This window comes from Apaloderma vittatum, unplaced genomic scaffold (assembly GCF_000703405.1).
Source record: "Apaloderma vittatum isolate BGI_N311 unplaced genomic scaffold, ASM70340v1 scaffold18238, whole genome shotgun sequence".
Lineage (NCBI taxonomy): Eukaryota > Metazoa > Chordata > Aves > Trogoniformes > Trogonidae > Apaloderma > Apaloderma vittatum.
Genome location: NW_009732629.1, coordinates 38,062 through 54,911, shown reverse-complemented (window position 1 = coordinate 54,911; position 16,850 = coordinate 38,062). Strand labels below are relative to the sequence as shown.

The following is a 16,850-nucleotide window of genomic DNA, read 5'->3' as shown; positions in this document are numbered from 1 at the left end:
GGGGTTAGAGGAGACACTTCTCCCATCCCATCCCTTTTCGCTCTCCACTTGGAGTGACCGGCCGGCTCAGCCCCATGGTCAGCCTGCACTGAGCAGCAGCATCCAGTGGAGCCACAGATGCCATTCTCCTTCTGCTCGTGTGCCACTGGCCTAGAAATGCTGGCATTTTAAGTGTTAAACAGTCTTTCTCATTGCTCTTGTGGTGAAACGCAGCACTTTTAATCTGTATTGTAAAATAAATCCGCTAAAGTCCTTAAGCTCTCTGACATAGGAAGAGAAAGGCAGGAGGGATCCTGTGCTCATGCCCTGCGTATCTGTGGTGGTCTGAACTGTCTTCTCTGTGGTTTGGCTTGGTCTTCACTTACTGTCCCCCATCCCACCCTGGCTGCAGTCTGTCTTTTCTTTGTTGCCTGGGATGACTGGTGGAGATGGGAGGAGGTTCCCGCAGGGATTAGTGCACACCAGTGGGGGGGTCCCAGATTCAAGTCCACGGAGGATACAAGGTGGCTACTTGAGCTGCCACCACGCGCGCATCTGAGCTGAGTTCTTGGCCCCAAACTGAGATGGGGAGCAAGCAGCTCTCCCAGGTCTCTTTTTTTTTTTGGTGGCAGCTTTGCCCTGGCTGCTGTGCAGGTGTTCTGACTGCTTGGTGCCACTGGGAAGTATCTGACTGTTCCACAAAGCCACCACCCAGTGTGCAGAGTGTGGCCCTTTGCTGGCCACGTGATACTCAGCTCTGCACCTTGTCCTCTACGTGTCTGATGGCTCCTTAGTTCTGGTGTAAACTCATGTGTGTAAGCACTCACAGTACCTGGGTGAGCTGAAGAGCAGAAAGGACTTGTCTGTGAATGCATCTTTGCTGTGGAGCCAGCCTCCTGCAGGAGGCAGAGGACTGGTCTTATTCTTGGTTGCACATGCAATTCCCACCAGCTTTGAGGTCTTGGTTGAAGTTTCCTGGCTGTATCAGTCAATGATCAGTGTCCTCAGGGAGCCCAGCTTGTGCTGGGTGCGGAGAGCTCATATGTGGCATCATGGATTGTATTTCTCAAAAACTTGGTTTGCTGTCCCCATGCTCCTTGCTGTTGGGAGAAGGTGGAGTTCTGGTAAGAGAGAGGAGCGTGGCCAGATATCCTGGAGAATCCTTCCAGAGACTCCTGTCTGAGACAAGGGAAAGGTTCAGCTGACTTGGATGATGCTGACCATGAGTGATGTGCTGTCTTTCCAGATAACAGAGAGCCAAGTGCCCGTGTGCTAACAACCCTTGGCTTAGGAAAATGCCGTCTTGGTGAGAAATGATAGGTAGAGCGTCATCCTCTTCAGCAGCGGGGCTGCTCTGTGAAGGAGTACTCCACCAGGCTGCTCTCCTCCCCTGAGGAGCGTGACTTTTGTTGGCTTTCCCTGACAATCTCCCCTTACTGCGAATTTTGCGACCTCTTAGAAAAGAGGATCCAGAGAGATTGGAAAGAGACAGAGAAATGCTGACGGTTACACCCATGCTGTGTATGTAATGCTCACCAGAGCAAGCCCTTCAGCTATAGACAAGTACCACTGCCCTTGAAGGAATGCATGCAGAATCCTTCAGCCCAGCTGCATCTCCCCAAAACTCCAGAGTGATAAAGAGGCAGATGTAGTGCGAAAAGGGCTGTCTGCCCTGTTCTGGAGCAGCCGTTGCGGGGAAGAAAGCTCTTGTGCCAAAGGTGACATGAAGAAGTGTCTGGCGGAAGAGAGGGAGTCCTGTTAGCTCGCTCCTTAGGGCATTCATCTGGAGCCAGGCTGTGTGAGCTGCGACCTTGTCAGATCCTATCAGCAGCACGAGGGTGGGCTGACGCGGGCGCTGGATGGGAGTCTCAGTCTCCAGGGAAGCCTGGTCTCCCTTGGACCAGCCCGCAGCTGCCCCATTGCTGCCTCCAAAACCACCCTGTACAGCTCTGGTTTCACTTCTTGCCTCACTTTTTAAATTTTTTTTTTTTTTTTAACATAATAATCACAAATGTTCCGCAATTTCTTGTCTCCCATTTCATTTTAAGGATAATGTGCAAGCTATTTAAATGTCATCATTAAGACTGAAACTTCTGTGAGTCTGGGTTTCCTGGTTATCCTCCAGTTACCCTAAGCTCTGTGGTTCTGTTTCCGCATTTCTATCCGAGCTTACGCACAGTTCAGCAGTTCTGTAGAGACGTGTCCCAGGAAAAACACCTACAGAAGGCCTGTCTGCCACGCAGTGCTTGGCACAGTGTCTGGGAGATGCTTGGGTCCTGTATATTATAAATGCAACAATTATTGTAATAACTGAACCAGTGACATGGCCTCTTATGGATGCAGCGGTCAGCGTATTTGAGGAGGACGGGCAAATTCAGGGTAGGACCAGGGCTGTGTATTAGTCCTGTGTATTCCTGATACCTGAGTCTCAAGCCAATGATTAAGATTTGGCTGAATCACACTTTCCGGAAAGGCTTCTTATTTCTGGAGGATCCCCTCCTTTCTGCAGTTTCTTCAAGTGGTTACACAACCTTGTTTTAAAATAAATCCTGCTTCATTTCTAAAGCATCTGGCAGCCCCATCCTTTTGTGGGTCCTACTTTTCTTCTGTGTCAGGAGAGTTGTTTAGTCCCAAATAACTTCTCTGCCTGCAAGAAAATGATTCCCTCATCCTGAGTTGTCTCTGGGTTGCTGACAAAGGTGAGCCAGGAGGTAGCAGAGCAGTGGTCTCGGTACTGCTGGCAGCAGCAGCCTTGCAGCAGGGCTTGGTTAGTTGAATCTGCAAGGACCGAGGTGAGGTTCGCAGCCCATGCTGGGCCACATGCTGCTGTGACCCCCCTGCTATCAGTGTCTGGGTTAGGTAGGGCAACGTGAGCTCTGGCAAATCTACATAATGACATTAACATTTTCACAAGTACTTTTGCACTACAAGGGATCCTTCTGAATAGCAAAAATAACTTTATTTTTTTCATTTTTCTCTGGAAGCCTTTTTTTTTCTCACACTTCAAAGTATAAGTAAGCAGTAAACTTCCTTACCCCTGTTTATACATCCCAGACACGCATCAGCTCGTGTTGCAACCAAACGTCCTGGGAGTTTCTGTTCAGCCATTCTCAGTCCTCTTTGGGTCTGTGACTTTCCAGAAGACATTCCTCTGTTTGAAGTGCTCCTTGCATTCCTTCTCCCGTGAAGCTGACCTTTCAGTTTGGCTGTATTTTAATCCAATTTTGTTCAAACACACAGGCTGTGGATTCCACACAGCTCTGATGGTCTCATCCTTGTGGATACTTACTGATTCACCACATCTTGGCATCTGCGAGTACTGTCAGCACTACTTTTGGTTTTAGGTCCTTGATGAGAATACAAAATAGTACTAACCCTGTGAGAAACTCCCTCCATTAGTCATGGTTTTCCCCATTCATAACAACTGTTTTGAGATCCCTTTGCTGCTGTTTGCTCCTCAAGGGCTGACTTTTATCAGAATACTGTGTTCTGTATGATCAATGCCATGAGAATCTATAACTGTCCTATTTATCTCTTATGCTTGGATACAAAGAATGAAGAAATCTTTAAGGCTAGACTTCCTTCCACTGGACAGTGATTAAAGCTAGAGGATCTCTAAATTGGAAAAGCTGAAGGCAAAACCTTTTTATTTTCCCTGGGGTTGTCAGAGTAAGCAACCCATGGTTACTTGGGATAATCATTCTATCACCCTCGTTTAGGCTCTGACCCTTCCAGCCTCTTGGAATTTCTGCAGCATTTCCAGGTTTATCAGAAATGAGTATCAGCTGGTGAGAAACTTTGCTGGACGGATCTCTGGGAACTCTTGGGCCTGTTGATTTTCAAAATGTTTTACATCTTTTCCATTTACTAATATATGGGAAGACACTTCAGTGTGTCAGTGTGAGGCAAGAGGGGTGCTTTCCAGGGACGTTTATTAAAAACTTCTGCATATCTCCATTGTTATTCACAATGCTGCCACCCCCAGTCTAATAGCTGGGTGCTGCTACCAGATGTGTGTCTTTGTCCCCAACGATTTTAGAAGATAAAATAGTGAAACATGGACTCTACTGTCTTTACTGTTCCCCAGCTTCTTACTTGCATAGGCTGTTTCACATTTTTTTCCCACTTTCATCCTTATTTCAGATTGGCTGACAGTGCATCCCAGCTCAAAGGCACTCCACTTGTTTTCTGTGTGGTGTTTGAGGGAAGGACACCGAGGATGATCAAAGACTGGGGAAATGTCTCACGTGAAGAATTTAAAAACCCTGAGAATACTTTATTAGTGAAATGACAAATAGGGGGAGACATGGCAAAAGAGCAGAAAATAATGGATGAGACAGAGAAGGTGGATTGGATTCCTCTGTTCCTCCACCTCTGACTGTGAGTAAAAGGGATTTTCTGCTTCACAGTGGTGAGACTTATTGATTAAAAAGTGTATGTTTCCATATAATGTGAGAGTACATGATAGAAGTCCACATGGCAGGGAAATACTGAAGTCAGGGATGTGGCAGGATGGAAAAAGGTATTGGACGTAATCCCAAATGATGGGTAATAAACATAGTGGAAGAAATACTGTTTCAGGGCTCTCATCTAAGATTTTTACAAAATGCTTTGCAGAGTGGCTGCTGGGAGGCAGGATGCTAGAACTGGCATCCCCGCGATAAGACCGCTGTGTCCCTGGAGCTTCCTGAGGCCCTGAGCTCTCCTCTGGGGACCTTGAATGCCACTCAGTTGTCCATCAGCCCAGCCTTGAAGCCTTTGGCCGAATTTGAGAGAGGGAGGGAACTGCAAGGAAGCTTCTTCTCTGTGTGTTTGGTGGCAAGAGGGAAAGGAGACCCAAAGCAATGTCCTAATTTAGGACAGGGCAGGGTGGGGCAAGATCTTCACTTGCTCCATTTGGAGCTGGTGGCTGGTCAGTGAAAGTTTTGGTGGGGCCAGGCCCTGCTTTTGCACACATGCCGTGTTGCCTCCTTCCTTTCAGGGTTGCAGAGAAGTTGTGGGAAAGCCAGTGTTGCTGTGACATGTCAGGGATGCTCAGAGACAGGGACTACACATCTGTAGATATCCATGTGAGTAACATGCCCTAGAGAATGACTTGTTTTAATTCAAGTTCTGGGTGGGAAAGAGCTCGTAGAGAAGGCGTGGAAGTGATGCTGGCTTTTATGAGCTGAACTTTATTGTGCATTTTTGAGGCCAGTGAGAAGTTCCCAGGTGGTTGCAGACCCTTTGAGACTGTTGCTTTACCTGAGGAGAGCAGTGATTCCACCGCCTATGGTGGAATTGCAGGGAGTCAATTCATCTTAAACTGAGACTGGAGAGAACTTGCCATGAAGTCTGGGAGGATTCACACCTGCCTCCTCTCTGCACACCTTGTGCTCATGTCAAAGGGCAGCCTTGAAGCATGGGAAGACAGTTGGGGGTTCATCCCCTCCACTCTAATGATGAAGAGCTGGGGTATTTGCTGTGGTAGCAACTATGCTCCTTTGAGAAGGGCAAGAATTAACTTAGAGGGCCAGGCATTTCCTAGGGGATCTCTGAAGTTGGGAGCTGTGCAGGAGAGCAGGGAGAAGCTGTGCAGCAGCCAAACTGGGGGAGGAGAGAGGAACAGAACAGATGGGAGGGGGAGGCAAAAGGGGGCTGGGAAGCACTGCACATACATCACTGACCAGAAGTGACAAACTGCTCTTAGATGATTTAAAATGCACTAACCTTTTTCTGATACAGCTATTCTGCAGAGCTGCTGGCAGGCTGAGGGCTTTGCTCCTTAATTAGTAAGGAATGGGGCTGCTAATTGACAGAACTGGTCTGAGTCATGGGCTCAGCCTGGGTTGGTGCTCTAGGGCAGCAGGACCCATGGCTGCAGCTTTCGGTTCAGCTCCATAAGCTGCTCTGGCTTGCAGGGGCTGCCTAGGCTCAGTGGGCTTCTGTGTGGGAGCCATGGGTTCTCCCCAGGTGAAATCTAGTCCCTTTTTGCTCTGCAGTGTGTCATCTTTGTGCTTTACAAGAAGTATATTTGTTTCTGTTATCCCTGCTGCTGCTGTTGCAGGTACTGTTCCTCTTCCAGCTTGCTGCTGCCAGCCCAGCTGTTTTTGCTTCTATCTCTCTCTTACCTGTGCCCTCCTGAGAGGCACCAGCAGCTGGTCGAGGTTTTGCTGATCAGTCATAACCCAGGAACTGGCTGTATGGCTTTTATTTCAGCCTGACATCAGAAAAACAGCAAGGTTGTATTCCTTCCCATATGAGTCTAGGATGTCAGGGACTCCCCCTCCCCACTAGTCTTGTGTCCATTAGCTAAGTCCTTTGTATGTGTCCCATCACTTATTCATGATCATCTAGATCAATCTGTTGAAAAGTGCATTTATCGAAACTTAATCCTGGCTTTGTCTGGATTGCAAAGCCCTTTCTAGCCCAGTCTCTGCTGCCTGGTTTCCAACCACAAAGCCCACTGAGGCTGGGAAGAGAGCTGGCTTAGTGCAATGCTGCTTCCAAGCCTCGGAGTGTATGGATCTATTGCCAGGAAAAACACAAAGCTTGGATGCCTCGTGTCCACTGAACAGCCTCAGTGTGCCAGGAGAGCAAAGGGATGTATATACTCAATACCGATAGCTGAAAAAACACCCACAGAGATTTTTGGCTTGGACTCACAGTGCAGGGGCATACATTTCTGAGCTGTCCCTGCCCCTTGAAGAATGGCTGCAGCAGCGATTTGGGATAGTAACCCAAACCGAGGCGTTACAAGAGCCTCTTGTAGCCTTGTGTTTGCACGTAGATCTAGGAGAGCCATGTTCATGCACAAAAAAACCATGAACAAAACATTCTGTAATGGAAGTGGTAGACAGTTGTGAGCATGTTTCATACGCTGGAAGGTATATTCCAACCAAAAGCACTTTTCCTCTCTGAATAATTCCTGGAAAATTGATGTGCCCATCCTGGTTGTAGCCTCTGACGAGCATGTTGCTCCTGGGAGTTACACAGGTTTGGGCACAAGTTGAAATGGGGCACAGGAGTGCCGCTGGAGAGAGGCGACAGTGCTAGCTCCCTCCTCAAATTCCATACAGCTGGGACAGCTCTTTCTTGCTTGTGCCCAGGAAGAAGCAGTTTCCAGAAGTGAGAGGAGCATGAAGCTTCAAAGGTAGTCCTGGCTACACAAATAAGAGGAGAGCAAGATGTGGCGATGTGTTTCTGAGGTGTGGTACAGTTGCAGAGCAGTGGCTTGCTCGTGTCAGTCCCCAGACGTGACTCCTGCTGGGCTGGGATGCTCTGGAGAGGCAAAGGCATCTGCAAGTAGAGTTTTTCTGCATCTCATCCTATGGAGCTCTCTTTGCATTCAGTAGCAGGAAAGCTGATGAGGAGATTGCACCTAGTGGTGCCTACACACTCTGCTTTAATGCGTGGGTGCTTTGTTTCTACAGTAAGGGTTGTGCACTGCTTATCTACCTCTGTGCCCCTTCCCTGGGGTACAGTGGGCAAAATCTCACTTAGCCTTTCCCTTCTGACACAGCGTACTGCGTCTGCGGAGATACCGACACAAGTGTGTGAATGCGAGAGGTAATTTCTGGTATCAGTCGTTCTAAAAAAAATACAGAAGACCAAGGAAGTCTGTGGCTTCAGTTAATTTCTTGATATCACGGACACCGGAAAGTGTTATTTATTTCCAAGTTTATGATCCCAAAGTGCCAGGTGTTCCATGAACAGAGAAAAAGGACAGTTTACTGTGCACAATGGAAGACATCATGGTGTAAGAGTGAGGCAGTGTGGATGAAACAGTGCTCTCAGTATGCAAGTAACTTTATTTTTTAAATTATAACCCCACATTATGGGATCAGTTTTCAGGATTGTGCTTTGCTATGCACTTTGTGGCAAGGGCAGTTCGTTGATAGATTGTCACTGAGGCCATAGGAATGAGGATGCTGGTCTCTGAGAGTTTGTTTAACATCCGAGCAACGTTCCCTTGATACAGGAATTCTGGTACATTACTACTTTATTCTTTCTTTCAGTACCTGCTGTTCTTGCTTCACTTAAAAGCAAAACAACCCCCCTAATAAACTCCTAGTTAAAAGAAGAATTGCAAAGGAATGAGCTGTTCTTATTGTATGAGGGGCTCAGGTTAACTGCCATCAGTATTTAGCCAGCTTTATTTGATGGGAAGCAGTTAAACAAAATTACAGCTCTGCTGTTCCTTACCTATCTTTTAAGTCGCCCTTTTCAAATCAGTGATTGCTTGTTGCTTCATCTTATTCAACTGTTTTGTCTCTGGATGCAGGTGAGCACTTCTGTATCCCATTTTGAAAATGAAAGGGGTTTGTTTGTTTGGATTTTTTTTTACGTTTATGCTAGGAGAGCTGTTCTGTGGTGTCCCTTGCAGCTGGGACACCCTCCCAGCCCACCAGGTCACTGCTCTGCAGTGCTGGGCTGTTGTGTTCTGCTTTGCTGGCCTTGCTGCTCCCATGGAAGTTCAGCCTTTGCTGCCTGGCAATTCTTGGAAGTTTTCTGCTCAATTTAATCCTTTCAACTGATCAATGAGATGTGTGGTATCGGGGGAGAGGGGAGTGATGTGAGGGCAGCCTCTCTGGTGTCACCACCTGCTTCTGTGTTTAGTCAAGGCTTTTTGGGGAATTTCATGTTTAGAAAAAAAAGGGCTGATGGAAGGAGATGCACTAAAACAAACTCGGCCTTTCATGAAGTGGGGGCTGTGCTGGGCAGAAGTTACAAAAATTATTTGCTCTGTGGTTCCTATCCCGGCTCCCTCAGCGTGATGTTCCTTTTGGAAACAACATAAATGGGTGCAATTATTCTACTGGGCAGAGGCAATTGCTGTCGTAAAAACTGAAGTAAGTAGTTCTGGGCAGCTGAAATGCCACAGTGCCTACGATTTTCATCGTGTTGCCTTCTACTCCTTAACAGCACACAGAAGGATCTGCCATAACCCTGTAGGAAATGGTGCAATACTGTGCAGAAGAACCAGGTCTCCTTTTGGGAATATTTGTTACTGCTTCTGCACATGGACTTCTTCTGGCAAAGGGGTCTGTGTCAGTCTGGACTTCCTGATAATTCCCAGGTGTTGAAGCTACCAGAGGGATCTCGTTCTCCATCTCCCCTCTGTTTCCCTCATGCCCATCGAGTGTATCCTGCATGTCAGGTTATCAGATGCCTCTATCTCCAGGCTAATTTCTGAGCTCAGGAAGTGGATAATGTGTAACCTGGACCCTCCTGGTCTGCAGGGACAGACCACGTAGGATTCTGTGAGCATGGCACTCTCCTAATGCTGGGGGGTGTGTGTGCTGTGACACTGGGGTGCAGTGGGTGTGGGAGGGTGTAGGCCTGGCTCCTGATTTAAACCCCCTTGCCTGCAGGCTCTCATCTGTGTGCTCCTGGGTTACTGGTGTCTGAAGGCACTGAAATGCAGTGCTGGGTATGAGTATCAACACTCAGTGTGTTGGAAAAAGCTTTCTTTCATCCCCCAGTTGGGAGCTCTAGATACAACTTCACCGTTTACTTGCTCTGCTCTATGCTGTGACTGTGGTAGAAGCCTCTGGTGAAAAGAGCATAAAGATCTTGTACTACATGCTTGCTTCTCATATGTTTATGCAGAATAGTCAGAAAGTGATGTGGGAAATGGTTGATTTCTCAAGAGCAGTATCTTGTTCACTTTGTCTCAAGCATCAAGACTTTCAGAAGATGTAAGAGGACGTTTCGAAGACCTCTGTATAGTTCCTCAAAATTTGTATTCAGTACATTGCTTACCAGCTCTCTGGGATCTTGAAGCTTAAATCTGTAACATAAGAAGGCATTTCTTTCTGTTGCTATTGTGCGCTGGCCACGAAGGTGCTTTTTGCAGACCATCTTTGGGTTTAGGTGCTGATCAGATGCACTGATGCTTTTCATTCACTTGGTGAGGGGAAATTAATCAACCTGCTGTGGAAACTCTGGAGCAGACCACACCAGCAAAGCTAGAATTATGTATGCTTTTTTTAATGCCAATGAAACCAGTTCCTTTGTTGGGAAGACTGGAGGTTGACCATTAGGTGTATCTCCTACAATAAGGAAAATCCATTAAAGTGGCTAATTTTAAAAAAACAACACACCTAAACTAAAATAAATCATTAAAAATAAAATTAGTGTTCCACATACTATATAATGTAATATAGAAATACTATTGCATCTTTTCAAACATAATAAGCCTATAAGCAAAGAGCTAATGGTGCTGATGGGTTTAAGAGGATAGGAAAGGCTTTTATAATCAATAACTTAGGGGCAGAAAACAAATTAGGAAGAAAGTAGGTCTATGAATCGATGAAAAGCAGGATGGCCTCAGCCTTACTCAACAGTTCAGCACTTTGGCTTTTCTCAATACTTATGTAAGCAGAGTTTATGTGACTTCTGTGGGAATGCATGGAACAGATTAGTTTGCAATAACTGAGATGTGGTGTGTGACGTTATGCCTAATGCTGCATAATCGCAGGCCACGCTCTCCCTGATGTGCCTTTGTGCTCCGGCTCTTCCCTTGGTACCGGGTCCCACAGTCAGACAGGGCAGAAGAGGCCAACCCTGCAAACTGATTTGCCATGTGTGTAGGTGAGGTATGAGATCTGCTTGCCCTGCGGATCCCTGCACATGTGTTACCAAAAATCTTGGTGCTCCGGGTTGCCTTGAGAGACACTGAGCCATTTAAGGTGATGTAGCATGTGTGAAACTATGTACATCAGGGCCATGATATATACATCAGTGTATATATACATCAGAGAAACATGTAAATCATATCATTTAGCAAAGGAAACTCTTGCAGGAGAGGCAAACAAACCTCCATGAAGTCTACTTAGCTGTTGCGGATGTTTTCTGGAAGCATTTTGACTTACAATGATGTGTGGGTGTATGAAATGGTAAAAGTGCTTTATTTACATTTTCTATTATTATTATAGCATGACTTTTAATGACTGACTATTCTAAGTTTGAAAATATTGAGACAGTTGAACCCATTATTCTGCATGTTTGCATGTTTCCATGACTCCTTCTATAAAAATTGATGCTTCCTCATGTTGGTTTCCGCAGGAAGCTGATTAAAACTGCTTTTTCTTCCTCTCGTGTTACATTAAAAAAATCAAAACCAGTTTCCGAAAATGGAAGTAGGACTTCCTAAAAATTTTAAGCAGCTCTAACTTGGAAGTAGCCTTTGAATACTTCAACTTCTCTCTGCTTTCCTTAGGTATTTGTACCCCATGTGCAGATCTTGCAAGCTTCAGATTTTTCTAACAAGAGGTCTTCTGGTTTTTGCAGGGTGCCAGGGTATGGCTGCGGGAGCAGGACCAGCTGCAGCCATGCACTGTTGGCTCATGCACAGATGGAAACGTGATCCTCACCTCAGATTATGGCTTGGTAAGTGAAGTTTGCGTGAGGCTGTAGCATACACCAAGTTGCAAGATGGACATTTTGGTCTTGCATGACCTTCATGGTAAAAGGAACTGAAGTGTTGCAATTCTGTCTGAAAAGTGACCTGGCTCTGTTACAAACCGTGCCAAAGGTCTAAAAAAGGTTAAAAAGAGAAGACTGTTCTCTTTTTGTTATTTGTCTGCCCACCTCACTTTGCTTGGCTTTTCTTTTCTTGTGCCAGCTTTGAGGGAGTTGCACTAACAGCCTAGCAAAACCATTATACTGGCAAAATTCTCCGAGGAAGGAGGCATCTCCACCAACCAAGCAGCCCTTTCTGCTGAGATGTGCTTCTTGCAAGCTGTGCTGCTGAAAAGGCTGTTGTGCTCACCACCATCTGCTTTGACTGCTTTTGCCACCAGCCCTTTGGGTCAGGGACAGGTGGCAGTGAGCACTTTGTAAGTGCAGCAGCCATGCATGGGACAGTTCAACAAGGCAGCTGAGCTCCTCTGAGAGCAGAACTCGCTGCCAGCGATAGGAATCAGGTCTTTTCCCTGACACATTTCCAGCCCCCATGTTCGCTGTGGTTCCCTGGCGTGCCTGCTGCGTTGCTCCTGGAGCGATATTGGTGGGAAGGGACCTCCTGAGGGTCATTCAAGCCCTCAGTGAGTCAGCTCAGCTCCCTGACCCTGGGAAAACCGTTCACTGCCTTCACTGAGGTTCTTGGTGAGTCAAACTGGTGCCTGGGCTGGGAGGAGGATGGGGAAATGGGCAGGACCATGCCCTCCAGCCATGAGCAATTAGATTTGCTCAGCTCTTTTGGTGAATGGTGCTCTGCAGGCAGCTTCTTTGTTACAGGTCTTTTTTTTTTTTTTAAGCTTCTTATCTGACAAAGGAGAGTACAGGGGGTAAAAGGAATTTTAAGACTCCAGTTTGTGGAGAGTCATTGTCATATTTTATAGTCTTGCTTTGGAAAGCCTAGATTTGAGGGTGGTGAGACCCTGGCACAGGTTGCCCAGAGAGGTGGTAGAAGCCCCATCCCTGGAAGTTTTTAAGGCCAGGCTGGATGGGGCTCTGGGCAACATTGTCTAGTGGGGCATGTCTCTGCCCGTGGCGGGGTTGGAACTAGATGATCGTTAAGGTCCCTTCCAACACTGACAATTCTATTCAAATCACCATTTGTTTTTAAAGAGCCTGGTTTATTTCTCAGGGTTGAGTTTTCAGACTGGCTACTCTAATCCCTCAAATCCTTTTACTGAGGAGTTGCTTCATTTTGGGAGTGTTGGATAGTCACTAACTCATTTTTAAGAGATCGCAGGGACATTTATCACAGGTAATGCAGCAACCTGTGGAGGGCCAACAAATGGTGAGTACTTCTGTGACTCTCTCAGACTTGTTTCTTGTGATACACTGCTGTGGTCCCAGAAAATTGTCTGAACCCATCTGACACCTCTGAAAGGACACCAGAAATCCCAGCAGAGAGCCAGCTGAGTGCCTGCACCCACCATCAGCCTGTGTCCATGTGCACAGTAATGCTGGGGGAAGTCACAGGTCTAAAAGAAGCTGGATTTGGGTTTTTACCTCCATGAAAGAAGAAGCCACTAGGCTGAAGGAGCATGTGCTTCATGGTTTATGCAGAAAGAGCTCATGGTGATCATTAAAGGGCTTTTCTTATGCAGTGTCCTCCACAGTAGCTGTCCTCTGTGCTTCCCTCACCCACATCCTTCATTGCTTTGTAACTGTCGGAGGGACTGACTGTCCTACCCCAGGTGAAAACATCTTTGCTTTACTTTGGGTTGGATGGGCCAGTTGGTCCCTCTGATTTCAGGATCTTTTTGCTGTGGCCCAGCAACCCTGCAGCTCTTGGAATTTGAGGTAAGGAGGACAGTCATGCTTCAGAGCTTTTGCCATTTGTTTTCACTTCCTCAAAAACACCTCAAGCAATAAATGCCTCAGAAATATGACTTCCTGGGAGGAAAGGAGGAGCTTACACTTATGAAATACAAGTTTGGAAACCGCAGTCCAGACAGCCCGGCCAAATGCTTTAGGGATAAATGTAACTTAGATGCTGGGTGGGAGCTTTGTTCATGTGCTCGGGGTTGTACTAATAGATGGATTTGAAGTTGAGAAGGAATCGTTTCTCCCCTGCTCTGCCTGGTAACCAGGGTTAGTAGTTCTCATTTTGGCATGTCTGCTGGCCAGGTTTTGCTTTATTCCTGACCATTGCAGGGGTTTGGAAAGAGTGCTGGTTGTTTTGTTCTGTCCGTGGGCTAAATCTGATACAAAATTGCTTTATAACTGAGGAGAAAGTAGAAAACTTCGGCTGTATTGTGAGGTGCCTGGGTTGTATTTGATAGCTTGTTTGTATTTGGGCTGAAAGCTGATGGGTTTTCTTCCCAAATAATAAAGATCTACTTATTAACACCTATATCTTTTTGTTTAAATGTTAACTTGCTGGGAAAGAATATTTCAGAAGCAACTCTGCTGAGAGATCAGTTTCTCTGTGTTCTCAGGTGCTTCAGGCAAGATCAGCCATCATACTCAGCTCAGTAGTACAAGCTGCTGAAGCCAGCCTGGCTTATCTTACCAGGAACAGGATGATGGGGAGGATGTTCCTCCAAACTGTTCTCCTAGCAGATTGCTGGAGGGGTCCAGAAGTGAGCAGTGGAGTAACAAGAGCCTCTTTGCTGGCGTGCCTGCAGTTCCTCCAAACTGTTCTCCTAGCAGATTGCTGGAGGGGTCCAGAAGTGAGCAGTGGAAAAGGATCTGGCGGGCCTGGATCATTACAGCACCTTGCAACCTTTAAGAGTTGGGGAGTTGTCATGTCTGGGTCATGTTTGTACGTCAGAGCACTTTTGACACAACCTTGGGAACAAAACCCCACCACATGTTCATCTCTGGGACCCTGGATGATCCCTGAAGCTTTTTGGTGATACAGAGACTGGAAACTTGTCTCTACCCTGGAGGGCAGAGGACAAATGAGAAGTCAACTCTCTTGCGGTGCCAGGGAAGGCTCAAAACCTCTCCTGCATGCCACAGGTGCCTTCCAGAGGCACAGAGACCTCACCTCCCAAATCTCAGTGGGGCTGGAAGTCCCAGACTCTGCCTGAGGAAGGGCGAGCTGCTGAGGAAGGGGTGCAGTGATGGGCAGTGGTATTTTGTGAATGTCCCCAGCCTCGTGGACAGACAGGTGACATCTTGGCCTTGGCTAGGTTGTCAATGTGGCATCACACCGCTCCTCCAAGGAGTATTTGTCACCTGTGCAGTGCTTCTGTCCAGAGGGTACCAGAGCTAGTGCTCCTCATCCAGCTTTGCCGCAGTCCTGCCAGAACACCTGCTTAACTCTCTGAGGATCTCAGACCAGATTGGGTTTTTTTAGAGAAGGATGACTGAATAACCCCAACCAGGCACTTCAAGACATATTTAACAGGTGATGATCTAATTCCTACTAATCATTTGGTTGTGTATTTAGAGCCCGTGTTGCTCTGAGGATCCCATTTTCTCTCGCGCTGTCTACAAGAGCAAGTAAACTAGCTCAGACCCATCACACTGTTATTTTTCATGCATAGCAGCCTCTTGGCACAGGTGCCTCCAGCCACCTGGTATCTTTTGGGACACTTGTCCACTCAGCTTTTTCCCTTGATGTTTTCTTAATGTTTCTCTTCTGGCCCAAATGGCCACAATTGCTGACAGTGCAGTGGTAAATGAGTAAGTGCCAGGTAGATGTAAAGAAAGATCTTATTGTACCATTTTGCAGTTGGCTCTTTCCAAAATTTGTCCAAGTCAGCAGAGAAGAGCGTGCCAGGGTGGTTTGCTGCCTCATGGTTTGAAAGTGCTGTAGTGGCTTTGCTCCTGACAGAGACCGGCTCATGTCATGCATCTGCAGCTTGTACTCTCCCCTAAATTTAGTTGTCTCATTCTCCCTTCCTGCTCCCACCGTTCTGTTGTGGAGGTGCCTGAGGCCTCTGCTCTGAAGAAGAAGCAAAAAAGAGATGTGTGGTTTTTTTGGGCAACACTTGCAGAGGAGGGGTCCTGCTGCTGGCGGTCACACCTGCGATACGCAGGTGCAGAAGTGGTGTGAAGAAGAGCAGAGAGACCTGGAGAGAGCCTGTGCGCTGGAGCAGGCTTCATGGTGTTTGTGAAAGCCTCCTGGTTGTTAAGAAAATTGGGCTGTGGAGCAGTGTCCCAGTGGAAGAGACCAAGTCCTTGTCATGTTAGGTGTTCCTGGTGCGAACACACCTGGGGAAATGAGCCTGCTTCTCCTCACCAGCTCCCTCCAGGAACAGAGCTGCCGTTGGGATTGCGCAGGCTCCTGCAGGCGTCCTTGGTGTAGAGGGGGAGTGTCTCATACAGGGATCCTGTGCCGGGTTGTTCCTTCCCGGCCCTGGCAAGGCCGCAGGCTCAGAGCTGGGAAGGGGTGCTGGCCGGGCACCTGCGATGTGCTGCAGCGGCAGCAAGTGCCCTACAAGGGTCTCCCGAGGGTGTCTCACTGGAGGGGGCAGGGTGACCTCATTCTGTCTTCAGCCTGCAGCTGCCTGCATGGCCTCTCCCGCACAGTTACTGCAGCCCGAGGACTCCCAAGAAAGCAGACGGGAGGAACCAGCTAGATCAGTGCTCTAGATCACGGTTCATTCTTGGTGGAGTCCATCAGTTTTTTGCTGGCACCAGGGATGGAAATAAGGTAGAGACCAGAGCCCTGGAATGAAAGGAAAACCCCAAGTTCCTGTGGAAGTTTCACCATGGGCCAGTTTGCTTCTGCAGGCTGCCTGTATGAAGTCTCCCATCTGTCTATCTTGAGTATTACCATCTAGTGCAGCTTGGGATGCTGGTTGGGAGATGGCACATGGTTGAATCCAAGAGTGGGAAGCAACTGAAATAACTTTTGTGAAATGCCAGCATCGTGCTTGAGGAGGAGGAAAGGAGGGATGTGGCTATGGTGGAGGGAAACAGTCACATAATCTCAGCTGTGTTGAGAGGGGGTGAAGGAGATGACCTGATAGCTGAAGAGTAGGTTATTGAGGAGGAGGAGCAAGCTGTAGCAGAATGAAGTCAGTTGAGGCAAGAAGAGTGCAACTGCATAGAGAGAGGTGGATACTTGTCACGTCCCATGGTTCTGAGGATGTTGACTCACTTAGGTTCCCAATTCCCAGGCCAGGGTTAAGGTGACTTACACCAAGGATCCAACCAGCAATTTTATTTCTCAATCACCTAACAACGAGCTATTTGCAACTGCCCACTCAGCGCAACCAACACGCTTCACAACAACAAGTCACCAGCAAGCAAAAGAACCCGGCCTTGCCATAGATAGCTTCCTGTTAAAGCTAGAAAGAGAGAGAAGGAAAGCGATAGGAAAAGGAAAGATCACCACCCTTGGATCCAGCGGCGACCACGGCACACGCAGCCATCTCGGAGTGGTGTGCAAAAAAAGCTCACAACTGCCCGGGGTGAGCGCCTTTTATGCAGTCAAGGTCCCATCACAGACCGGCAACAAGTTTGGGGTATGGTGG

At 47.4% G+C, this 16,850-nt stretch overlaps 1 protein-coding gene across 1 annotated transcript in view; it reads left to right on the top strand.

Moving 5' to 3' along the window:
* Positions 1 to 11,253: 11,253 nt before the first annotated feature.
* LOC104278582 (unconventional myosin-X-like) overlaps positions 11,254 to 16,850 on the top strand; it is a gene marked incomplete at both ends in the record, with an annotated part of 38,159 nt that continues 32,562 nt past the window's right edge. Inside the window, one exon of the mRNA XM_009875602.1 lies at positions 11,254 to 11,352. Coding sequence (XP_009873904.1) covers positions 11,254 to 11,352 — 99 coding nt within the window. The remainder of the gene's footprint in view (positions 11,353 to 16,850) is intronic.